General features: G+C 49.1%; 2 protein-coding genes across 8 annotated transcripts; one reads left to right on the forward strand and one right to left on the reverse strand.

Moving 5' to 3' along the window:
* Positions 1–139: 139 nt before the first annotated feature.
* prr12a (proline rich 12a) lies at positions 140–14,263 on the reverse strand. Of its 2 annotated transcripts, none has more exons than XM_085903060.1 (15): positions 13,315–14,263; positions 11,679–11,836; positions 11,053–11,214; positions 6,082–10,835; positions 5,786–6,007; positions 5,034–5,703; positions 3,726–4,246; positions 3,537–3,653; positions 3,340–3,473; positions 2,815–3,227; positions 2,611–2,730; positions 2,165–2,262; positions 1,809–1,940; positions 1,634–1,729; positions 140–1,558 (listed from the first exon to the last, which is right to left on the reverse strand). In XM_085903060.1, the coding sequence occupies exons 1-15, from the start codon at positions 13,395–13,397 to the stop codon at positions 1,424–1,426; spliced, it is 7,815 nt and encodes a 2,604-aa protein (XP_085759186.1). In that variant the 5' UTR covers positions 13,398–14,263; the 3' UTR covers positions 140–1,423. The 2 variants fall into 2 exon arrangements, with proteins under 2 accessions (XP_085759186.1, XP_085759185.1); XM_085903059.1 differs by lacking the exon at positions 13,315–14,263 and adding an exon at positions 12,335–13,096.
* On the forward strand, positions 449–25,317 carry LOC147039849 (serine/threonine-protein kinase BRSK2-like). Of its 6 annotated transcripts, XR_015063258.1 has the most exons (24): positions 449–513; positions 1,428–1,598; positions 4,685–4,843; positions 17,098–18,225; positions 18,302–18,396; positions 18,498–18,583; positions 18,664–18,804; positions 18,931–19,047; positions 19,191–19,224; positions 19,315–19,383; positions 19,459–19,605; positions 19,691–19,722; positions 19,797–19,961; positions 20,404–20,501; positions 20,585–20,732; positions 20,802–20,862; positions 21,368–21,998; positions 22,122–22,170; positions 22,247–22,370; positions 22,671–22,881; positions 22,953–23,041; positions 23,123–23,331; positions 24,581–24,659; positions 24,781–25,317. XR_015063258.1 is itself a non-coding variant. In XM_085903062.1 (23 exons), the coding sequence occupies exons 4-22, from the start codon at positions 18,141–18,143 to the stop codon at positions 23,333–23,335; spliced, it is 2,595 nt and encodes an 864-aa protein (XP_085759188.1). In that variant the 5' UTR covers positions 449–513; positions 1,428–1,598; positions 4,685–4,843; positions 17,098–18,140; the 3' UTR covers positions 24,581–25,317. The 6 variants fall into 6 exon arrangements, 5 of the variants coding, with proteins under 5 accessions (XP_085759188.1, XP_085759187.1, XP_085759189.1 ...); XM_085903062.1 differs by having other exon boundaries at positions 23,123–23,335; positions 24,581–25,317; XM_085903061.1 differs by having other exon boundaries at positions 24,581–25,317.
* Positions 25,318–25,411: the final 94 nt, after the last annotated feature.

A 25,411-nucleotide genomic window follows, 5' to 3' on the forward strand; every position in this document is an offset into this window, starting at 1 on the left:
AGTCAATATTTGAAAATAAAAATGATTTAAAAAATGAATGGTAATAAAAAAAATTTGCTAACAATAGCTCTATTTTTTTTAAAAAGTGAAAACAATTAGAAATTCTGGACAATTTGTCTTCGCGGGCCACCTAAAATGATTCGGCGGGCCGTATCTGGCCCCCCGGGCCTTGACTTTGACACCTGCTGTGATATAGATGATAATAGAGAAGTGAAACACAGTGTGATCTTTGCAGGTTTTATTTGTTTCTCAAATACAGGAGAGTTCATGTACAGAATGACAAAGAATATCATCAAGAACTGTACAATATTTACACACCTTTTTTTCCTTTTTATGGAAAATTAGATTGTTTTCAAAATAAGTATGCACATACGTGAAAATGATAAAAATGACATGACTATTTCCTCTTTAAATATCACTTATTTATACTCCTTCTTCCAACACAGGAAATGGACAGTTGACTTCTTTTTCTTTGCATCTGCATGAGTGATGATTGAAGTGAAGCACAACAATGTAAGTTTTCAAATACACCCTCCCCCCCACTCCTTTTCTTTTATTTTACACCCACTGTATTTGATACATGATGTCGGTCTTAATGTCCGTTCCTAAGTGTAGAGGGGAAGACAGCTTGGATATGTGGGTCACCATTGTATACTGAACGTGGTGACAATAAAAAGTATTTCAAATGTTAGGGCAGCAATCCAGCGCTTGTTAAGTTAAAAACCTCCTCATATAAATAATAAAAATGTGTTTATATATTATCACATGGCTGAGTCGTGCTGCCCTTCACGTAGCACTGGATGAGAGCGAGCGAGAGAGAGAGAGCGAGAGAGAGAGAGAGAGAGAGAGAGAGAGAGAGAAAGAGAGAGCATTTATTAACACATCTAATGGTTCGAGTCCTTGTTTACGCTGCTCACGGCACGCTCCACACATAGTTCAAAAAGCATTCTCGCCCTCTTACAGTCTTTCCCAAAGCCGACAGCGGATGTTAGTCTTTTCAAAAAAATAATTTATGTAAAAACTAAGCGGTAATAGTTTCTCTTAGAGCTATTGTCTTAATGACGCACAGTTAATGAGATGTTAGCGGCTCCTCTGTGGACTTGGTGTTGCTCCTCACTTTCAGACCTTAGGCAGGTGGTCAAATTCCTCTTGACCGGCAAGTGACCCCAAATCCGGTGGGGTCCCACTCCTCACAATGAAACACATTTCTTTAGTCATTGTTCAAGAAGAAGGGAAAGAAAGAAAAAAAAAAAAAAAAAGGAGGCCATTGTTCTGATCCCCCCTCGGGTTCATCCTTGAAAATACATCCTCAGATCTTTGAGATTTGAAGAAAATTGATGGATTGAGGGGAGGCGTCTGTACAGTGGGATCCATCCTGTTCTTTTTTTTCCATATTCTCCAACTTGAATAAATCTCATCCCTCTCAGGCTTCGGTGCTGAGCGTGAGCAGCTCGATAAAGGAGCTGAAGAGCGTGTCCAGCCAGCCCTGGTTGGCCATGCACTGTTGCACTACCTCCTCCTGGCCCGGGTCCTCGGCCGCCTGCTCGATGGTGTTGGTCTGTGGAAACAAAGACGCTGAGTCGCGAGAAAACGTACCGGTAAGTTCCGTAAAAAGCAAGGTGGTCGATCTTACCTCTTTCTTGCACTGTAAGAAGGTGTGGTATTTATAGTGGTGCAGGGAGTGGTACAGGCTGTAGATGCGATATGAGTCAGATGACAGCTTAAGGTCCTGGAGAAAAAGATTGAGATGGAGATCAATCAAATCAAAGAAATCAATCAATCAATCAATGTCAAATAAAGTGACACACCTGTGGTTTAGGCAGGCTTTTCTTGACTCTGTTGAGGGTCTTGCGGTTGTAGGCGTCGCCGCTGAGCCGCACCCTCACCACTCCCGAGTCCAAGGGGTCCACGATGATCTGGGGGTACGCATGCACAACCTCCTGAGGAAAAAAAGAAAAATGCACCGAAAATGAGGAGTTGTACGTGGTCAAATTCCTTTGCAAACAAGAAGCGTGACTTTGTTCTAAGCCGGGGCGGGGGGGGGGAGTTGTATGCATTTGGTGCATCGTTGACAGACAGCTATGATTAAAGCGACGTTCGGCAGCAACGCCGTCAAAGCGCATCCCGTTACGAGACACCCGAAGGACAGCCGGGCGTAGGTTACCTGATGCTGAGAGCTCATGCTGACTCTTCTCAACAACCTCCGCTTCTGCTCGCTGAGGATGCTGTCGATCTTCCTCATGGGGGGGAGGTAAAGCTCATCTGGCCGCCAGTCAAGGTAGAGGAGGTGTCATTAGTCATCATACGCCAAGCCGCCACTCGCTTTAATAACACGGGCTGACCCGTAGCGGCTCTTCTATCGCTCCACGTTCTTTCAACAGATTTGGTCTATTTTGGTCTCACACATCAATATATTTAACAGCTCCTCTGTCAAAGAGATTATGCACTAGCCTACTGTATTGGCATCACTGTGGATTTTATTTCGCAATCGTGTTTTTCAAAACATTATTTCTACAAAATGACTCTTTATCAATAAATTGCTTGTTTTGGGGGGGGGGAAATGAACAATTAAGCAATTGAATCCAAGGAGGCTGCAAGCGGCATGCTTACCATCCGTGTCTTCCAAAGCTTGGATCATGTCGGGGTCCAGTGCTGTGCTGACGAGCATTTCCACATAGCTGCGGAACATTTCCCTCATCGCTCGGTTGTTCACGCCACCTTTCACGGGCACTGAGTGCGGGAGATTGTTTTCAGTCCAAAACGTACGGAAAAAAAAAAAGTCGTACGACCTCGCTGAACGGGTAAAGAGCTTACTTTCATTCTCACTAGCGGCGTCGTCCGATGAGTCCGAGTCGGAGGAGGAGGGAGCTTCCTTCAGCCACTTCTTCCTCTTCTTGGGGGGCGGCTCCGCCTTCACCTTGGCAGGTTTGGACTTGAGCGGCCGATGGGGTTTCTCCTTCCTCTCCGGTGCTTTCCTCTCGTCCTTGCCCCTCCCACGTTCGGTGGCACGTTTCTCCGCTTTGTCCTGACCCGCTTGCACTCGCTTGTCTTTCTGCGCCTCCGGCTCTTTCTCCTGGGCCTCTTTTTTCTCCCGTTGTTCTTTTGACGGGGTGGTTCTCGATTTCTCCTTTTGCTCCTTGTCACGCTGGCTGGAAGGAGTACATCGCTCCTCTTTTGGTTGGGTTTGGTTTGCGGGAGGGGAAGCCATTCTGGGGAAGGACTGGCGCCTGTGACGCATTGACAAAGACGGTCAGTGGCAAACCGAAAGGCTCATAAGCAGTACTCTCTCGCTCTCATCTGTTCCCTTTCATTCCATTTCAAATCCGATCGGTGGTGTACCTGAGAGCAGGCGGGGCCCTACGCCATGGTCTTCGGGAGCAGACTCTGACGTAGTCCTTCTTGTTGACGTTCTCCAAAAACTTGACGTAGATGCGCCGGTAACGTCTTTTGGCATCTCCAAAGTAACCGAGATACTGCGGAGGATGTACGTTAAAATATAATCTGATGAGATCGCGGCGGTCCTGAGGTGAACTCACATTGCTTGTGGCGCAGAACTGTCTCTGTCCATCTTTAATCTCTGGGCTGAACTTCTGCAGCAGGGCTTTCTGCACCCTCCAGATGGGAGGAGGCTCCCGGCCTGTCTGCAAGGCCAACTGGAGAAAACACAGGAGAAGATTCGGATATAGATATACAAGTACTGTATTGCATTCAAACACACACGTTACCTTGAGTGTTCCAATGTCCTCCACCCGCACCACAAATTCATCCCTTTCTCTGAAGATCCCCTCCCCGCCACTCTCGCTGTCATCCTCCTCACTCTCTCCAGCAATGGCCGCGTCCTCCTGCTTCTGCGCCAGGTGCAAGTTGGTGTTCTTGGGCGGCGGTCGCTCTTCTTCGGGAGAGGCGGCAGACTCGGGCGAGGGCGTCCGAGACTCCTTTTGAGGAGAAGCTTGGGCAGGAGCAGGTGGGGTGGTAGAAGAAGTGGGAGGGGGAGGAGAAGGAGATGTGGGAGGCGGTGGGAGAGTCGCAGTCAGGGGAGGCGGCGGTGTCTGCGATTTGGCGGCGACGGGGCTCGGAGGCTTTGAGTTCTCCCCTTGTTCTTCCGGGAGAGGAGGAGGTGAGGGGAGAGACAGAGGAGGGAGGGGGGAGGGAGCAGGAGATGAGGAGGAAGAGGAGGCAGGAGAGGGAGGGACGGAGGGAGGTCGGGGACTTGCTGCGGCAGGAGGAGGAATCTCCTCCAGGGACGCTGTAAAGAAAGAGATCAAGGCTGAGATCTAGTTGACAGACCTACGAAAAACTCCACACGCCATTGTTGTTAAATGAGGAACATCATTTGACGGTGTATTTAGCAAACAGGCTGGGGGATGTAACGATGTGCCAACTCTTGATGTAAATGTATGCAAAAGGCCTTGTGGCATCTGCTGCTACCGCTGCTTAAAAATGCTCATTTTAGCAAATCCTCATTTCAATACAAATAATGGACTCACAATGACGTAACACATTGATCCGACGGTTGAATATCAGCCTTCGGGTAGCAAAGTATTTGGATTTCATCCCACAGTCAGGTATGAGTAGTGATGAAGTACAAATAGTTTGTTACCATACTCGTATATTTTTCATTAGTCTCGCGAGTTGCGTCTATTTTCTTCTGAAAACTGATATCGGTTCTTTCTACTTTCCACAGATAACGACACAATTTAAAAAAACTGTGTTTGCACCGCAGCTACACGGAAGAAGGTGTACCCGGTAGCGATAACCACGATGGCAACAAATTGGAAAAGCCAAATATTCCGCATCCATTTTGAAAGTCCTACCAATACCGCCGAGCGCTTAACGACAACGGGTAACGAACAGATTTATTTATTTTTCTTCTTCACGGTTCAAGCGCACTTTGGCTTTTAAAAATATCTCGGTATCCACCGATACAATTATCAGTAGACTGTACTCATAGTCTGCAAAATACCGCAATACTACGACACCGATACACCGTGAGTATTTTTGCCACTTTAGTGTATTTGTGAGTTTGGCCTTACGTTCGAGTTTCGGGGGACCGAGTGTCTCCAGCTGTGGTTCGCTCTCCTCCGTTATATGGCTTTCCTCGTCCCCTCTGATACTGCGCTCCTCGTCATTCTCCTCATCCTTGTTCTCGTCCATGTTTTGCTCCTCCGGTTGAAGGATGCAGGGTTCATTGGGTTGGGGTTGTGCGTGGGGTGTGGGAATGTCAGTCTGAGGGCTGAGGGTCGGGGGCTGCAACGGGGGTGTCGGAGGGGAGTGAGAAGGCTGCGGCTGAGGAGTCAACGAGTGATGCATGTTAGCGGTCAGCTGGGGAGTGTCGTACAGGGCGGAAATGGCGGAGGAGATGCTCTTTTGGAGGTCTTGATTTTTTCCGACAGAGTCCTCCTCATCTGAGGAGAACGAGGGCAGGGTCTCAAGGTTCCTCTTCAGCTCGTCCTCCAGACGCTTGGGACTGGGGCAGCTGCCCAGGGCCAGACCGCCATTACCTTCGCCGTCCCCGAATGGAGGTGGGGGTGGAGGAGGTGCCGGGGATAACGGACGTAACCCTGATTTACAGGGGGAGGTTTCACCATTGTCGGCATCCATTCCGGGGGAAATATCCAAACTTGGGGGTCGCTTCCCTGTCTTGAGGAAATCCAAGAAAGAAGCAACTAAGCCAGCCTTGGACTCTGGATCCTTCTCATCACCCTAGAAGAGGAAATTAGAACCAATAACATAAATGTATTGAAGTGTCAATGCTGGATTTCTATTATTGACCAGAAGCTCTTACCCTTTCCTCCAGACTGTCGCCATCTATTCCTTCATTCATCATCTGGCCCTTCTGCTTATTTTTATCCTGCGTCCTGGTGCTTTCAGTGCTACAAGGACCGGGACTGAGACCGAGTGAAGGAGCTGAGCCTACTGAGCCATCAGACAAAGCAGGGTCTGTGCCAGACATGGAGTCTGTCCTCAGCAAGGCATCAGAGGAGGACATGGGAATTGGCAACTTGATCTGTTAAAAAAAAAAAAAAAGTGATTTGGGAATGTGCGGAATGTAATGTAAATATAAAATGAAGAGTTACTCACCTTCAACGGTGGGATCGGTTCATGCTGTTGCTGTTGGGACTGATGATGGAGCTGCTGCTGCTGCTGCTGCTGATGGTGGTGGTGTTGTTGATGCATCTGCTCCTGCTCCTTCCCACTCATTTCCATGTACATATCCTCTCTCCGACCTCCTCTTCCTCTGCTCCCGCGGCCTCGGCCCCTGCCTCGCCCCTCCACGCTGAATCCCCCTCCGCCAACTGTTCCGCCCATCTCACCCATCATTCCTCGCGGTGTGTAGGGCTCGGGCATGGGGCGAATGCGAGGCCTGCCTCTGGGTCGTGGGGGACCCTCCCTCTTGGGCCTAGTGGGCTTCCGACCTCTCTTCTTGGGGCCGTCCTGAGGCAAAATGGAGTGGGCACCCATTGGTGGGTAGCCAGAGGCGTGGTAGAAGTCAATGTCACCCATCAAAGGGCTGAGAGAACCACTTCCTCCTCCTCCTTTCCTGCAGCTGGACACCAAATCCGGCAGAAGATCCGGAAGCCGACGACTGTTCAACCTGATGTCAGCGGGCTGGTCAGCTTTATCCTCATCATCTTCAAATTCGTACTCCTGGGCATAACTTTTCTTAGGTAGGGTGTTGGGGTCTCTGCGCTCCTTCAAGAGATGGAAAGAACTAGACTTGAGGAGCTTCTTGGGACGAGATGAGCAGAAAATCGGCGATTGGAGGCCTCCAGAAGCCGCTCCTGCGCTCGTTCCTCCAGGCCCGGATGATAGCTTTGCGGCGGGGTTGTTAGGTCCGGCGTTATTGGAGCCCATAGCCATAGCTGGACCCTGCGACTGAATTAAGCCAAGTTGTTCCGTGTTAACGGTGGAGGGGAGCTCGTGAGTTTTAAGGGAATCGAGATCTAGAGTCATTGTATTATTGCTGGGCTCATCCAAGCTATGACAGTACGGCTCATAACCCTGATCTCCGTGATGACCCATCATATCATACGACGACGCTCCGCTACCTCCGCCTGGTCCCCCGCCACTCTGTCCGGCCTTCATGGAGCCCATAGCTTCTTGCCCAGTATGGCTTTCATTCATCTCCTCCTGTCCTGGTCCCGCACCACCGGCGCAACTTGACTTGTAGTCCTCTGCACAAAACATGTCTTCCATACCTGGAAAGAAGGAGCGGTCCTCATCTTGGAGAAGGGAATCGGGAAAGCAGATGGATGTCAGGGGAACAAAGCGATTACTTTGTTGGGTTTGGTCGGCTTTCTCCACCGGGCTGACGGTGTCAAAGCGGTGCTGCTCCGAGCGCTGTTGATCTAATTGGCTCTGCTGCGACTCGGGCGGAGGTTGGGAATGGGTGGGGGCGGACGGCGGGGGGATATGGTGAGGGTGCGGGGTCTGCGGCTGGGCGTGAGGGTGGTGAGAATGGGCTTGCTGGTGTTGAGAGCTGGGGTGCTGCTGCTGCTGCTGAGGGTGGTGCTGCGAAAGGTGGTGCATGTGGGAGGAGGTGGGCATAGAGATTTCAGGCTCAGAGAGGAAAGAGTGGAGTTCGGGGGCCGAGTGGGGCTGAGGGTGATGGTGGGACGGGTGCTGCCTCTGCTGCTGCTGCTGCCGCTCCTGCTGTCGGTGGCGCTCGCCGCTCCCTCCGCTCCGTCCGCCCTCGGCAATCGCAACATCCGCGCCGGAGGTCTGGGAAAGAGAGCGCTCCAGCATGTCCAAAGACGAAACCACCGAGCTTTGTTTGACTTGGCTTTGTTCGTGCTGATGTGACGAGGCTCCGTGGTTGTAATGAGCAGCTGCCACCTCTAAAGCCTGCGACTGGAGTCGGAGCTGGAGCTGCGTTGTCTGGGACTGAGCTCGAGCCGGATGTTTGGTCGAGCCGAGTCGTCCGCCGGCGCTCTCCATCGCGGCGTGCTGTTGCTGTTGGGGGTGAGAGTCCATCTTGTGGTGCTGCTGATGCTGCTGCGGGTGGGAGTCCATTTTTGGGTGCTGCTGATGTGACTGGTGGGAGTCCATTTTATGGTGTTGTTGGTGTTGCCGCTGTGTCTCCATTTTGTGGTGTTGATGTTGTTGGTGCGTGTCCATCTTGTGGTGCTGCGCGTGAGGCTCAAGTTTGTCGCGAGTCGTATGGGACAACACGGACTGCAGGAGATGCGGTGGCTGGTGGGACTGATCTGTGGGCGAGTCCATAAGAGAGCCAGTGCTTTGAGACTGAGAAAGTTGTGGCTGGACCTCCGGCGTCTTACGGGGGGGATAAGGGATTTCAGCGCGTTCCTTTTTCTGTAGCTCCATCTGGGTGTGAGGTGGAATCTGAGAATGTGAAGAAACGTGCTGGTTATGCGAGGAGTGTTGGGGGGCAAGGGGGTGCTGCGTGTACGGGTCCCCCCGCCCATAGTGGACGACTGAGCCTAGGTTGTCATGGTGAAGAAGGTGCGAGTGCACTTGTTCAGCACTGCCCCGCCCCCCGCTACTCCTGCTGCCCCCTACGGGTCTCTCGTTCCTTTGCTGTTGTTGGTGATGGTGCTGCTGTTGCTGCTGTTGCTGCTGCTGCTGCTGCTGCTGCTGCTGCTGCTGCTGCTGCTGCTGCTGCTGCTGCTGCTGCTGCTGCTGCTGCTGCTGCTGCTGTTGGTGTTGTTGCTGTTTCTTCAGTGACATCTCCAGCTGGCTGTCCAGACCAGAGATAGACCCCCCGGAGTTTGCATTACCGACCCCAGAAGAGGATGTGGCACTGTGGGTGCGTATGACACTCTGGGGGTGGTACCTTTCCTCAGAAGACTTTCCCATGTCATAGCTAAGCCCTTTGCCAGCATCAGATGTCGGTGGCGCCGACTGAGGCTGAGGCTGCGTTTGCTGGGATGTCTGTTGGGAATGGTGATGAGAAGCCTGCGTAGCGGGACTGGCTTGCGCCTGCAGCAAGTGCTGGATCAAGAACTCCTCGTCGTCATCTACTTCCTCTTGGGATCTCTGAGAACCAACTCCGAGCATTGACGCCTCAGCCTTTGATTTGGAGGAGGCGGCGTGGTAAGACTGAGCTTGGGAGCTCGGACCTCTGGTGTCAGGGTAGCCCTGTGGGGAGCTTAGGAAAGTAGGAGAGAGAACAGAGGAGATGTATTTATTGGAACCTGCACCTCCAGGAGACTGCGTGGGACAAGCCGGCACCGGGGAGTGCAGCCCAGGGCGGATAATGCCCGAGTTTCCAGATGGGGAGGGACTAGAATCTGGAATATGATAAGACGCCCCTCCGCTACCCCCTCCGCCTCTCTCACTTGCCATAGCATTTCCTGCCCCTCCTCCTGAGCCGGAGTTTCCACTCGCTGTACCACTGCCGCTTCCTCCCCCAGATGCTCCACTACCTGATGAACCACTTGATCTTAAAAGTGCAGGAGAATGGCCCGGGGCACCGTAGCCCAGCGATGGGCTTCCGGCCCCACCCAGCGAGGAGGGAAGTGATCCGTAAGCAGAATCGGTTCCGTAGATATCAGCGGGGTATGACTGACTTCGCCCTCCTAAACTTCCATAGCCTTTTCCACCAGTACCTGAGCTCAGGTCCTGGGCTTGTGGAGAACTGAAGCCTCCATAGGATTGAGCTAGATGGGAAGTAGGAGGCTGATTTGGAGAATATGACTGCGTCTGCTGTTGGGGTGGAGTCTGACCAGTGAGAGCGGAGGTGGGGGGTTTTACAGGCGGCACGGGAGAGCCGTAGCCAGAGAGGCAGGATTTGGGGAGGGATTGAGGTGTTGAGGTGGAAGTGGGGGGGGGCTGCTGCTGCTGCTGCTGCTGCTGCTGCTGCTGCTGCTGGGGGGCCGGGGGAGGTGGGGCTGGTTGACTTGGGGGTTGCTGCCTGGAGGGGGCTGCACTGGAGCTTGAGGTGGGGATGGAGTTGGAAGGGTGAGCCCCGGGAGTGGCAGAAGAAGAAGAGGAGGATGAAGAGGTAGAGGACGCAGAAGGAGGGGTGAGAGGAGTTCTTGAGGACGAGGCCGAACTTCCAGAGGAGTAGCCGCTGCTGGAGCTACTTTTGGTACCTTTCCCAGCTGAGGATGAAGAGGAGGAGGAGGAAGATGAAGAATACGGAGGCTGGATGATGGGCCGATATTGCTCTGTACGAGAGGAGGCTTTGTGGTCGGACGAGGGGCTCTGGTCACCTAGCGGGCTGCAGGAAAGGCCGGCGTGCCTGTGATGGCTGGCTATTTGTTGGTAGCCTGCCCCTCCACAGCTGAGGTAGTGCTGTAAGGAGTGAGCAGCGGCGGAGGAGGAGGAGGAGGAGAGCTGCGGCTGCGGCTGCGACGGCCGCTGGTAGTGCTTGATAACGCTGTCCTGTCTCGGCACGGCCCGCTCCTGAGCCGAGTTGGACTGGGATTGGGACTGAGCTTGGGGCTGGGCTGAGGAGAATACCGATGCGTTATACAACTGGGAGGACTGGTCTTGGAGCTGCGAGGACAGCAGGTTAAACTGGTGGGACTGCAGGTGCCGAGCGGAGGACGCCTGGGCTGATGAGGCACCCGTAGGGTCCTGGCTGCCCCTATAGGCGGCCGCCCCTTGCGAGGATAGGAGTCGGTCAAAACCCAGGCTGGACTGGGAGGGAGCTTTGATGTGGAGTAAGGGGTCATGTGGGGAGAGCAAGCCATTGGACGTGGGACTAAACGTGGGCGTGTCCTGCAAGGAAAGGGAGGCACCGGGAAAGGAGCGGCTGGAAAAGGATGCCGGGTGCTGATAGGCTGAGAGAGCGGAGGAGGAGGGGAAGGAGCCCGAGCCGGGAAGCGCTCCAGAAATGAATAATTCTGGAGGAGCAGGTGTGTGCATCGCTGTTCAGGATGAGGGGGGGGGGGGGAAACAACAAAACAAAGTTAAGTTAAGTAGTCTTCCACTTACTGCATGTAAGAATTATGTGCTATGGACATTTGCTTTGGAAAAAAAGGAAAACAAAAATAGTCACATCAGTCGACACATTCTTGAAATGTTATATTGACAGTAGCCACCTTTGAATGTCAACACCTAAGGGAAGAGCAAACACGGTCCCACCTGTCTGCCAGGATGGCGTGCGGAACTGGGAGAGTAAGGAGGAGGCCGAGGGGGGAGCCTGGGGACCCCGAGACTCCAATGCCGAAATCAGATTCATGACTGAGGCATCGGGGGCTGAGGGAGTGGCGTGATGCAGACCGGTGTCAAACAGCCCCGACAGACCTTTTACAAGGAAACGTCAAACATATCAATTTGCATATTTGGAAAAGGAAAACACTCCGGAGGAATCCTCCGACAATCCGAATTATTGGTGAATAGATTTTACAACGAGTGTTGAATTTCGGACTACTTTGAGTATAAACTGTTGACGTGATAAATATAGTCCTCGATCCCATTTGGGTTATTTTGAACATTAAGTGGACACTACTTTCACTTAGCAATGCCTCAGTAATGTACTTTGTAAGCCTGCAAACCGATTCAGCAGCAGTGACTTATTGTCATGATTTGATTTTCTTGGTCTTCAAATGCATATCGCTCTTTGAATTTGTTTTTTTTTTTTTGCTGAATTTATTAAGGTCGCACGCATTATTAGCGCTCATGTCTAGACTAGGATTCACACGGCCGGTCAGCCGCACCGTAATTCATTCGTGCGGCCCCTAATGTTGTAGCTATGACATTTATCTCACCCAAACTCCGTCCAGCTGCTCCCCAAGCTCCGCCTTGGCCGGAGCTCCCTGGGTGGTGATTGGTGGCATAGCCCTGCAGAGGGTGTGGGGTGGCGTAGGCTTGGCGGTGGAGGAGCTCAGACTCAGGGTGGGATGATCTGGAACTCCCATATACAAGACTATGAGGAGAAGGGGGGATGATGATGATGATGATGAAGTGTCATTAATTCCAGAGGATATTTGCATAAACATTAGTTGGTACCTAGAAAGCAGTCTTATGTCATTCAAGTGTGTGTTAAAATCTTCAAACCTCACATGAATGTCATCAAGACTCTTGATACCACTGCAATCACCCAAGAATGAAACTCAAAAGCATTTAAATGACTCATATCGTTCCTGCATAAAAAAATAAATAAAAAAAGTAATCGCGAGGATGCCGTCGTACCGCAACAAAATTGCACACGTGACTTATGAGATGCATTTGATGAACATGCAGTGGTAGCTTGCAGACCGTTTGTTAACATGTTCGAGATTTGGGCTGGCTGGCTGGCTGGCTTGCTTGGGGGCTTTACCTGTATGCACAGCAGCGATCAGAGCAAATAAGAAACACGGTTAGGTGTGCAAGGTCGACATTTGAGGGTGAAAATAAACCAGATGAGTGTACTTTTCAAAGCTACCTCGTATGATTGAAGAAACGAGCTTGTTCATTGATCACGTTGATGTGGCTAACAAGCGAATGACATATATAAAATGGCAAACATGAACAAACACCTCTGCCGTCGTTTGGACATAACATCGCGTGCAAAAGGGGACACAATAGCGTTTAGAGTTCGAGTTGCGTGGTGAGAAAATGTGCCAGAAACGGCTAGCTTAAGTGATGCTAGCAGGCCGCAATTGACTTGCGTGCAAACCTAGCTCGCATGCTAACGTAAAAGGTAATAGAGGTCTCGTAAACGATTGCAGCGTTTTTCACATTATCCCAACGTCGTCAAGCAAACTCATCCAATTTCCAAGTCTCCTTTGGCATTGCTTTTTTTATTCCAACACTTAAGTGTGATTTGAATTGTACGATTTCATTATGCAAATGAGCCTACTATGAGCACATCATCTCCAATCGTGTGTGGAGCCAAATGCTGCGAAAACGGGGGCATTTTCAGAGCAAGGCAACTAAGCCCCCTCTTTTTTTCTACCCTCTTCACGATGCACCATTGAAGATGGCTCCACAAATGCACCTCCAATTCTTGTTGATGTCTGTCAGGGAGGGGGGGGCTACTGTGGAGCTTTTTTTTTTTGCACCATTCAAATGCTTTTATTTATCAGAGCATGTGCAAGGCCTGTAAAGTAAAACAAAACAAAACCAAAAACTGTGGAGACGCCACCGCCACTTCCCATCTCCAAAATCCACCGTCTGTCTGTCAATCGCATTCAATTCAAATCCCCCCAACCTTTTCCTTTCTCCACCCCGCCCACCCCCACGATACGCACATCGCTCCATTGCTGTTGATAATGTTATTACTATGCAACTCTTTGGGATGACAATGCATCGGCGGTGCGTGTGCGGAGCGTGAAGCCAATGGCGACAATGTGTTTACACGGGGCAATGTAGGCACTGATGCATGCATGCGTGCATCCACATTGTCTGGCTTGTGCCGATTACCTTGCTTTGGCCGATCTCTCGTAACTCCATCCTGCTCCAGCGCCCAAATCGCCGAACCCTGTTCCCGGGTAATTTCTATCCATCTATGAGGGGGGGGGGAACAACCGTATGCGAAAGCGACGTCGCAAGGCGAGGAGCAAAAAAAATAAAAATCCAGTCTTTCCCGAGCTCCGTTTCAGGCGATTTTCCCCGGTTTCATAAGCAAGTCCTCCGGAGTGGAAAACAGCATATTGAAAGAGAAATGGAGGGGAGGAGGAGAAAGCTGGATGAAAAAAGAGGGGGGTCTACGGGGTTATAATCCAAGCAGCTCGAAAAAAGACGCTCTTCCTCATTTTCCTCCTTCCACGTTTATCATTTCCACGAAGGTAGTCCGAATCCAGTCCCGCTCATGATGAAGATGTCGCGGATTTGGCCGCCAATGGGCGAAACACTGATGAACATTTGATTTCCAACGCGTCCCCTTTTTTTCCCCTCTCTCTCTCTCTCTCGCTCTCTCTCCTCTCTATGGTGCCTCCTCCCCTTTCTTTAGGCTAGTTTTTTAGGCTAAACTGCAAGTGCCGTGCAAAAATGTTGCAAAGGACAAGGGGGGGGGACAGACTCATCGGTAGCAAGCGTTCCCACTATGCACGCGTGCACCCGACGATCGGAGAAATCACTAATTTAAATGTTTGTCCTTTTCATGCAAATATGCACCGCCATTGAGCACCCCCCCCCCCCCCTCCTCCTTTTTCAGGATGCTAACAGCTAGCCGCGGATGCTAGCTGTCAGGAACGACGCATGCGAATAAAAGCGGCGTTATTTGGCCCTCAGTGCACGCCAACTACCCGCGCGCAACCCTTCTGCTATGCGATCAAAAAGCGCCCACGTATGATGTGGTTAGAAACAATAAAGCGAGAAAACAAGTTTCAAAAAAAAAGTAGCAGGCCGCGTTTTTTTTTTTTTTTTAAATACATCTTTACTCATTTTCATCCGAGGACGCCATTTTTGAAGGCGGCTCTTCGTTCTCTCCTTTCCCTTAGTCGCTTCTCCTCGCTGGTTCCCTCTCCTGCGCTTGCCGACGCGTCTGCTAACCAGCTAGGCATGCTTTTCCACATTTTCGCCACATTGTTAAGTTAATGATGGAAAAGAGACAAAACACAGGACAATAACATACGGAAGGAAGCTCGATGATGATGATGTGAGGTGGTAAACATTCGTGTGCGACAATGAGTGCCATTGCACATCCAATTTTGTAAATATAATTGAAATAAATCCCACCAAATGTCAATTTCACATTTACGACGGTCAGACATGACAAAGTGCACTGAAGCCATAGCTCATAAATCTCAAGCGCAACTGACGGACATACACAGCTATTTCTCATTACTACATGCAGTTATCATGTACACCACAAGAGGGCACTTTGGAGCACGACCGCACTCTGTGGACACTAAAATAGGAACACCTGCATTTATATGAAACCTAACACAAGAGCTTTCATTTCTGTCTGTGGATGACAACTATTCAAGTATACAACTATTGATTATTTTTAAGAAAAGATTCTAAATCATTTGCGATGTCACATTAAATGCTTATACAAGGTTGTTGGTTAAACATCCGAAACCAGCTAAACCTGTGACACCAAATCCGGAAATAAATCCCCTCTGTTAGCTCTCCCCTGCTGAGAGTATTTGAGATGCATTAGGGAGCCTTTGTGATGCGCAATGTTTGCCTCTAAAGGTCTGTTATCTGCATATTCATTAGGAAGACTTCCAAAACAAAAGAAGGGGAATTTAAGTATTTAACAACCCGTCAATTAAAGGGGTGGCTGTTCTCATGCATTAGGATAAATCCTAAAGTAGAGAAGAAAATTAAGGGCTTAAACTATAAAATGAGTTTAAAACATGTATACCTTGCATATAAAAAAAAAAAGTCTACACACCCCTGTTCAAATAAAATAAAACTAATATGTCATTTTGAAACGTTTTCCAACCCCGCAACCTGTAATGTGCTTGCACAAGTGTGCAATATTTGAACAGGGGTGTGTAGACTTTTTCCTACCCACTTTAAAGCTCCACAGTACCTGACACCATCAACGCTTCGGAAACGTCTGCCTCTCCCCCCCCTCCCCACCCTCCTTCAAGTCTTCGTGTAGCAGATGTGCACTTGACCGCAAACTCTTGCAGGAGCGTGCTCTCAACACAGCGCGCCTCTTTTGTCAACATGCCAAGAAGCTCTGACGAAGCTGCGCCAGCACCGTGCCAACTTATCAAAGCTGACGCTGGCAAGTGGTGAGTTTTGACAACTACTCAAACCATCCATACAAATGCATTGTTAGCCTTTTGCGAGTTATTAGCAACCATGTTATTGCTAAACATTCACAGAGTCATCCTGTGAGGGAAATTCACATGTTTCTTTATTTTTACAGTAAACTAATAGTGAACCATATCAAAATGTATCCCAGGAGTGTAAATGTAGCAATCCACATTTGTTTACGCCGGGTTGTTATGTAACAAAAACGTCTTGAGAGGTATTAAAAGGTTTAAAATAGCCTTTGACGTGTATGACCTGTCCTGCGCATTCGAGGTCGCCGCTTCGTGTTACACTTACATGAACGTAAGGGGGGTGGGGGCATTTGTTGCATTAGTGCTGTGCAGTTTACTCACGGGTAATCACGTTATGCACATAAGAGTAAAGCGGGGCCGTTGAAATAATCCTTGATGCAGATTTAGGATCTTTTTAGAGATGATCCCAACATTTTAGGTGCTTTTTTTTTTTTGTATGATGCGTGACACATGCAACATTTTGCATGCATGAATGATCTAACATATGATTAGGTTGTAATCTGGATTTGTGTTTCAGTATCAGAGAGAAGGGCGCGGTGGAATGTCAAGACCTCGTAGACGCCTTCCATGCCTGTGCAAAGACTCTGTCTGAGGGATCGTGACACATGTGAGTAGCTTTAATATGAAAAATGTTCCAAAAAATATGAACGAATATTTGACTCTAAAAATGGGCATTTCATTTCATAATTTTTTGATTTATTTCATTTTTTTCCCCTCAACTGTTTCCAGGAGAAAGTGGATTGAACCATCTGGAAAAACTGGAGGGGAGGAGACCTGTTTGTACAATGGACTTGTCAATGCCAACTGTGTTTTGTAAAGATTGTATTGTATTTCTTTCTGGACTGCCAATGCTGTCTTGTGTAAGTATACTTTGCAAAAAATAAACTTGAATAATTTAAAGTACACATTCTGTTTTTGTTTTGTGTTCATTGTGGAGTGTTATTGGAATCTCCAAAACATGTCCTGCCTTTTCCAGGTTCAAATCTGAAGGTATGAAGATATTAAAAGTTGCATCGGTCCATTTATGAGATTTATGGAGAAAATAAAATGAAGCATTATCTTTCAACACATTGTTGTAGTCTAAAAATTGCCATGGTTGTTGTAGTAAAAAAAAAAAGTGATGGTATGAGAATGCTATAAAATCCAATCATTGCTCCTTTCCTGTTTCTATTTTTGGTGCAAATAAAATCCTCCCAGCTGCATTAGAATTGTCCATTTTATCAGTTGAATTTAAGCTTTCGGGAATTATTCGCCCACACAAAACATTTCAAATCGAGATCTTCATGGTTTCTAACTTTCGAGATGACTCGTTAGATGTCCTATGCATTTGTTTTAATAATACCACAGATGATGTCCGGTTTTTTTTTTTTAATATCACTAAATCTAGTTTTCGAACTAATATGTGTAGACTTTTTCTATCCATTGTATTTTTCTTTTTTGCATTGTCACTCTTTGGCAGATGTGGAACGCCTCAGCATCGTCATCTCTCATTGGCCATCTGTTTATAGCCTGGATGCGGGGCGGGGCGGGGCGGGAGAGGCGAGAAGAGAGGATGGAGAAGGACCCGGATGCTGATGCGAGTGATGCGAAGGAAGAGAGAGAAAAAAATAACAACGATTTACGGCAAGAAAAGCGATGGGAGTGTAATACAACGGGGCCTATAAACGCTCCGCCAACTATCAGCTAAAGAGGAAACCGGAGGCAGGTAGCGTTAAACGGGAGATACTTGTGTGGCTTTTTTTTTTTTTTTTTTCTTTTTTTGTAACCGCTTTGGAGAAGATGCTGGTGTGAGATCGCCTGCCTCCTCGCAGGGATGTAGAGCTGATCGCTAGGGGGGACAGGACAGACAGGGGGGGGGGGACTTCAAAACGACACCGGAATGCTTATTTTCTCGCCGGCTACGCGCCGCATCCACCTGTCGAGAGAATGAGTCGCCCGTTGAGGCAGTGTAACGAGCGTTTCTCGGAGTGCGACGAGTCGAGGCGCCGGGGCTTATTTTGACAGGACGGCCGCTGGGTCAAGGCGCCGAAGCTAAAGCTACAAGCTAGCCTCGCTGCTGTGTGGGAGAGCGGCGGCGAGGCTACATTTAGCATGTCGGGGCACCTGTGAGGCCTGACAGAGAGAGAGAAAGAAGCATAAAATTCACAACGCATACTTGGATATATGTTGGCCCACCTTCAATGTAATTTTTTTCCTAATACTCGTCTTTGGATTGGTGTGTGACAAGATGTTAGTTGTGTAAATACGTGCTTGATTTCATTAGTTTGTCATGTTTATTCCTTTTATTCAGCACTACTGAGCTTTTTCATAAATGAGAAAAAAAATTGACAAGGAAATACTAACTAGTCAGGTTTAAATGGAGGCTTTTACGGACTTCCCTCCATATTTGCAAAGTATCTTCAAATGCCAGTGCCACAATAACATCTGGATAAACTGTAGAATATTTCAGTAATTGCAATAATTGCCGTACGTGTAGTCTAGCGTTCCTCAAGTAAGAGCAGTATGAGTAAGGAACTGTCTTTGAGTCAGTCCGCTCAATATGTCGGACCCTATCGGCTGGAAAAAACACTGGGCAAGGGACAGACGGGTGAGTCGAAGAAAACAAAATGTTCACTTTGCAATTTGACGTGGAATTAACTTCACCAAAATGATTCCTCTTTTAGGTCTGGTCAAGCTCGGCGTCCACTGCATCACCGGTCAGAAGGTGGCCATCAAAATCGTCAACAGGGAGAAGCTGTCCGAGTCGGTTTTAATGAAGGTACGCTGAGTTTCGAGACAATTTCAAAACTTGTATTGTTTTACAGTACTCGTACACTTCATTCTCAACTCACGGCCGTTCTTCCTTCTCCATCCGAACAGGTTGAGAGGGAGATCGCCATCCTGAAACTGATCGAGCATCCGCACGTGTTGAAACTGCACGATGTATACGAGAATAACAAGTACCTGTGAGTTCCCGCCGAGTTCCTTGCACATGATACAAGAACCTATTGGATGAGTTGTGGAGACCAGATCTATGTTTGTCTAGATACCTGGTCCTGGAACACGTGTCCGGAGGAGAGCTCTTTGACTACCTGGTCAAGAAAGGCCGCCTGACTCCCAAAGAAGCCAGGAAGTTTTTCAGGCAGATCATTTCTGCTTTGGATTTCTGCCACAGTCACTCCATCTGGTTGGTGCTTACAATTTTTAATTATAACGGAGTAATAATTCGTAGTGGGATGGCACGTCTTTAAAACGACGCACTGGTGAATAGATTGGAAAGTGTTTTCTGATCATCACTTATGCATTGATGCAGCCACAGAGACCTGAAGCCTGAGAACCTGCTGCTGGATGAGAAGAACAACATCCGCATCGCTGACTTTGGTATGGCTTCGCTCCAGGTTGGCGACAGTCTGTTGGAGACCAGCTGTGGGTGAGTGTTTGTGTTCAATTTGCCCACAAACACATCACAAGGCTTTTATTTCCCCCACATTTGTCGCGTCACATGTTTACGCACTGTAAACTCCTCAAAATTGGAATAGGAATGCATGTAACACAATTATCGTCTTTTTTCAGGTCACCGCATTATGCGTGCCCCGAAGTCATACGGGTAAGTGGCCGCTTTTCATACATGCATGTTTTTCTTTATATGAACGGGATGATTTTGCAGTAAATGTTGAGTGTTTGCGATTTTCTGTAGGGAGAGAAGTATGATGGACGGAGAGCAGATGTGTGGAGCTGCGGGGTCATTCTTTTTGCTCTGCTGGTGGTAAGTGCTTAGGTCCTTCCTATTGAGCTTTTACTTTCTGATTCATTTTCCTACGTGCCACTCTTTTGCTCTCAGGGCGCCTTACCCTTCGACCACGACAATTTACGCCAGCTCCTGGAAAAAGTGAAGAGCGGCGTCTTCCACATGCCGCACTTCATCCCGCCGGACTGCCAGTCCCTGCTCAAGGGCATGATCGAGGTCAACCCCGAAAAGCGTCTCACGGTTCGTGCCGACGTCTACCTTTTGTACATCTGCTCTATGGACTGAATAAAGAAAAAAAACAACTGCTTCCTTGTTTGCCCTACAGCTGGAGACCATTCAGAAACACGGCTGGTATCTGTGAGTACACGTTCAGTCGTCTATAGGAGCACGATGCGACATTATTCACAAATGCGTGTGGCGTGCGTGTGCAGGGGTGGCCGTAACGAGCCTTGTCCAGAGCAACCTCCACCTCGACGAGTGTGCGTGAGGCGAATCTTATCGCTGACTGAGCTGGACCCGGATGTGTTGGACAGCATGCATTCACTCGGCTGTTTCAGAGACCGTGTCAAGCTCACGCGAGATTTGCAATGTGAAGAGTAAGCATTTTTATTTTCCCACACTATCCCCCCAAAGAGACAAATGTGTTTCATAAAGCTCGCTCGGAGCCTAAGTATTGTTTTGGGATGCTTTTCTGCTATGTGGCACAGAGAAGAATGGAACCAGCTGGCCTTTCTTTCTTTGGCCTGGTCCAAACTGATAAGTTGGTTTTCATTAAGACCGGCTTTTATGGTCCCCCCCCTACAATGGACTTAAGCCAAGACTATAACTCACAGTTTATGGTCGATTCCATTTTAGGCTGCATTCTTTACAAGTGTCAGCTATCTTTCTAATTTGCGGTTTTCATTTGCTCTCATGTTCTGTAGGATTGAGGAATTCTTACAAAGAAGTACATTTATATAGCTCTTCAAGTCGGCGCAAGAAAACGCTGACTGTCAAGCAGCTAACAAAAAGAAGCGGTTTTTCTCTTTTGTTTCTCAGAGAAAACCAGGAAAAGATGATTTACTACTTGCTGTTGGACAGGAAAGAGCGCTACCCCAGCTACGAGGACGAGGACTTGCCTCAGCGCAATGACGCCGGTTAGTCACTCGGTGGCAGTGTAGCATTTGAGGGACGCTGAGGCATCAGAGCTTGTTCAGCGCTCAACTCCCGAAATTTACAGATCCTCCTCGGAAGCGCGTGGACTCTCCCATGCTGACGCGCCACGGTCGCTGTCGTCCAGAGAGGAAGAGCCTGGAGGTGCTGAGCGTCACGGAACAGGGCTCGCCCACACCTCCTCGACGGGCTCTGGACGCCGCGCATAGCCAGAGGTAAGTGAATATCAAAATCAGATGAGGATGTTGATGAATAAAATGTTGCTGATGTTGATACTCTCTCAGGTCTCGCTCAGTGAGCGGAGCTTCCACCGGTCTCTCCTCCAGCCCCCTCAGCAGTCCCAGGGTAAGAGTCAGCTGTTGCAATGTCTGAACACAAATTACAAATGGAATTTAAGATCTTGCATTGGTATCATTTATTTACTCGTTGTTATAGTCAACAGCCGATTTAAAAAAAAAAAAAAAAGACTACTGTTGTAAATTGCTGTTCTATGTAATATGAACCGCCAGAAACATCCTTTTATCCTCTGATCATTTTTTAACATTACCACAAATCAAGCTCCTCAGAGTAAACCTCACGCGGCAGGTTTGTGTGACATTATTTTTGACTTTTCTGCTGTCCTCATGCCACATCTCTTCCACATCCTGCATGCGCAACGTGCACTAGGAAACCAAAGCGTGTAAATATCGGATCGTGATTTCACCGGACGCGTTCACAGCTCGCAAGATTGGTTCTTTTGTCATGAAGCATGATATTCATTTCCATCCTTCTTTCTCCATGTTCCATCCCTTCTCTTTCTTGTTTTCCATTTGCCCCCCCCCCCCCACCCACCCATCCCGACGCTCCTCAGTCCTATCAAAGCCCCATTTTCACTTTCAGCCAATCAGACGTCACCTCTGCTGCCGCTATCCCCCAAACAAAGGAGCCCAAACAGGGGAGCGCCACCACACCTCGCCCGGCACGGGCACACGACAAGCCCAAAGCTCCCCCCCATCCAAAGACCCAGGCCCTGCCCAGCAAGGGACCCGCCGAACGGCTTCACCTCCAGCCCGTCAAATCCCTGCCTCCGCACAACCCATCCTCCCGCTCGCCATCCCCCTCTCCGCTGCTCTCACCCGTTTCCCGTTTCCTCTTCCCTTCGTCCTCTATCCTAAAGTCGGTGACTAAGAGCTTGTACCCAAACTCTGCCCGCTCTGTGCCGCAGGTCACTCCCCAGGGCTCTCCGTTGCCCACGCCCTTGGGCACCCCTGTCCACCACCCTCACCACCCTTCCTCCAACCCGCCCTCCTCCTCCTCGTCCTCATCCTCCTCGCGGGCAGAGGGAGGGGGCGGGGTGGGCTCCCTGTCGCTCACCCCGCCCTCTAGTCCCGGAGGGGGAAGCGGGATCGCGGCCAGCAGCTCCGCCCATTGGAGGACTCGCCTCAATTCTTTTAAGAACAACTTGTTGGGCTCGCCACGGTTCCATCGTCGCAAACTGCAAGGTGAGCGGCTCTTGATGTCGATGTTTACGTTAGTGCTCCGAGATACCCGCAGGTAGGAAAAGTCAAGTGAGACAATCGCAGCTTTACGATCTACCAGACTTACCGAGTTGTTGTCTCTTTTAGTTCCGACATCAGAGGACATGTCCAGTTTAACACCGGAATCCAGCCCCGAGTAGGTCTTCATTTGTGCATGATCAAAAAGCCAACTTGCCCGTTGAACCTCTTTTTCTGGTCTGGTGTCATTTCAGGCTGGCAAAGAAGTCCTGGTTTGGGAACTTCATCGGCCTGGAGAAAGAGGAGCAGATCTTTGTGGTGATCCGAGACAAACCTCTGAGTTCGGTCAAAGCCGACATCGTCCACGCCTTCCTGTCTGTAAGTGTCCGATGCGCTCCATTCTTCATGCGTCTCAAAGGTCGCGGCCGTGTTTTTGTTTTTAGGGTCGTCATCGTTTGTGCTTCCTTTATCTCCGTGTCGTCTTTATTTCAGTTCCGCTCACCGGCGGCACATTGATGAATCACTTTGCTTTTGCCTGTGGCTCACTCTTTCTCTCCTCTCCACACCCTCACCCTCCTCACCTTTTGTCTCCCCCGCACTCACGTCGGCCCCCCGTACCTCTCCCGCCTCGTAAGTCTGTCGGTCTCTCTGCTTCTTCTCTGTCTTCCCGCCGCGCAGATGCCGTCGCTCAGTCACAGCGTCATCTCCCAGACAAGCTTCAGGGCCGAATACAAGTCCTCCGGCGGCCCTTCCGTCTTCCAGAAGCCCGTCAAGTTCCAGGTGGATATTGCCTTCTCCGAGGGCGAGAGAGAGCGGGACAGGGAGAGGAGCGAGAGGGACGGCAGGAGGGAGACGGGAATCTACAGCGTGACGTTCACCCTCATATCAGGCGAGTCGCAGACATCCGTCGGCTTCTTCATTAAAAAACGCCCGCGCTGATTTCACATCACGCATCCTTAGGTCCGAGTCGCAGGTTCAGACGAGTGGTGGAAACGATTCAAGCCCAGCTTCTCAGCTCCCATGATCAACCCCTGGTGCAAGCCCTATCTGGTGAGCTTGTGATTGATGACTCGAGCGGTTGGACCTTTGGCCGTCAAACAAAAGAGTGACTTTTCCCGTTCTCGTCTCCCGATCCCTTCCCAGATGAGAAGAACGGCCGACCCCACAGGACCCCCACCCGCCAAAATTCCAGGCGCTCAGAGGGTGGGGGCGACAGGTGCGAGTGGGGCGACCGAGCGGATGGCGCAGGCATCGGAGGCAGCGGCGGCGTTCTGCAGCGCAGAGGCTCGGCCAAGGAGAGAACCCGATTGCTGTCCACCAACGGAACCCAATCGCAACCGTAGGTTAGAACGGGAAACGGCGCCGCGGGATGCCCGATCGACTTCCGCACTCTTTGACTTCAAGCATCCCCCGCAAACCACGAGCTCCTCCCTCGACTTAAGTCGGAGTTGCTTTGATAATAGCAAGAATTGAGCCTCCCCCCCCCCCCCCACCATCATGCTTTTGTTTTTAACAATTGTCTTGATCCTCCGGATGACCCAGATTCCAACACGAGAGCGACGGAATCGGTCACTAATGAAAACATACCACGTGAATGAGTAGTTTGGTATCCCGCCATAGATACGGCTTCTCAAAGTCAAACTAGGAAGTGCTAACGTGCATGCCGGTTAGCAAAAACAGCCCGCTAGAAGACAAGACCCCATAGCTCGTCTGCCATAAGCATTGTACTACAGCATTCGATACCAAAAAGAATTAGGCGTGTTGTGACGGTTCTCCCGATTAGACGGTGCGCGTTAGTGTCACTCTCAGGTGACGCGCGGCCACGAGTAGTCGAGCGAACGCTCGCTGGCGAAAGACATCGCGTATGTCAGTGGCAGATTCAACCTGAAGCGTTCTCCTCCCTGAGGAGCTTCTCAGGAGGGCAGCGCCCTACCCTGACTCAAAGAAAACCAACCAAGTAAGCTATGTAAGTGAATGTGAATTTTATTTTTATTTATTTCCTTTGCGGACGTGCAGTGATAGCAGCAAGGACAGCACACTCGCTGGGAAGAGGAAGCTGCTTTTTTTTTGGGGGGGGGGTATTTAATTTCTCATCAGAGGCAAGATGAACTAATGCACTTGGACTCCTGTTACTGAGAATATTTTTTTTTTATTTCAACAGAAATAGGAACATTACTCTATGGAGAGAGAGAGAGAGAGAGAGAGAGCAAGAGAGAGAGGAAAAAAAACAAAAAAAAAAACACTATGTGTGAATATGTCCATGAACGTCCTCACAGCTGTTTTGTCCCACATCGAAAAAGAACGACATTCCCAACCTACGAAGCTTCATATCAAAGTCTCCTTTTTTCCGTCCCAAATTTTCACAGCTCATTCTGTCACATCCTCGGTTGACCGGGACTTTGTCAAGGGCAAGTAAGCAAATTGTCCCTCACACAGTCGGCTGGTAATACTCAAGTAACTCCAATAGACTAGCGGGATGCTCTTCACCAGTCTTCCATGCGGCACTATATGCAACAAATGTGCAGGATGTTGACCAACGGTTTCTGTTTGCATATTTATTAACTTATCTGCATCTTTTGGTTTCACAGATCATCACATTGCACTTTGTAAAGGCAGTTCAAGGTTATCTTCCATCATCTGGTATTTAATTCATCACGCTTATCGCCGGTATGTGCGTTTGATTGAACTTGACAGATCAGAAGATCACAACAAGTTGTTCCATCTTTTTGGACCCCCCCCCCCCCGTCGTCACTTTGACCCGGTTGTCTGACCCTCACATGTTGTGTAGCCTTCATCAGCACGCGAGAAACTGTCATTCGCCTCACCGTGTCCACTCAACTTTCTCTTCTATACGCCGCCACGTTCACTGTCATTGACCCCAACTGTGGCCAAGATTGTAAACTATTCTCCATCCATAAAGGGTCAGTAGAATAAGGTGTTGAAAAAAAGAAATGTCTGTATCATAATTTAAATATAAAAAGTGCACTATTATAACTATTGCCTGTGATTAAAAAAAAAAAAAGAACAATTATGATTGAATCGATGGTCAAAACAAAGAGAGATCCACCTAATTGTTATGGTTACAATAATAAATCCTAAATCTGTGTATGTGGCTACTATTATTTCTGGCACATCCATTTGATCCTGTTAAGTGTATTCCAGCTGACTTTAGGTGAAGGCAGAGAACGACCTTTGACGCAAAGACAGAAGAGCATCACACAGTCACCAAATGAAGCCAAGTTAGGTGAGTGTCAAAACACTTTTTTATATTTTAATATTTTAGTCATCCAGTGATTCCCAACCACTGTGACCGTAGATTGAGTGATGTGGGAATTTTTCCCCATTTCTATTCAAAATGTACCTTTGTTTATGCCAGTGACATCTAACAGGGTAATAATGAAATGCTTCTGCATGCACAT

Source organism: Syngnathus leptorhynchus, chromosome 22 (genome assembly GCF_054491065.1).
Source record: "Syngnathus leptorhynchus isolate UIUO chromosome 22, UIUO_Slep, whole genome shotgun sequence".
NCBI classification, from domain to species: Eukaryota; Metazoa; Chordata; class Actinopteri; order Syngnathiformes; family Syngnathidae; genus Syngnathus; species Syngnathus leptorhynchus.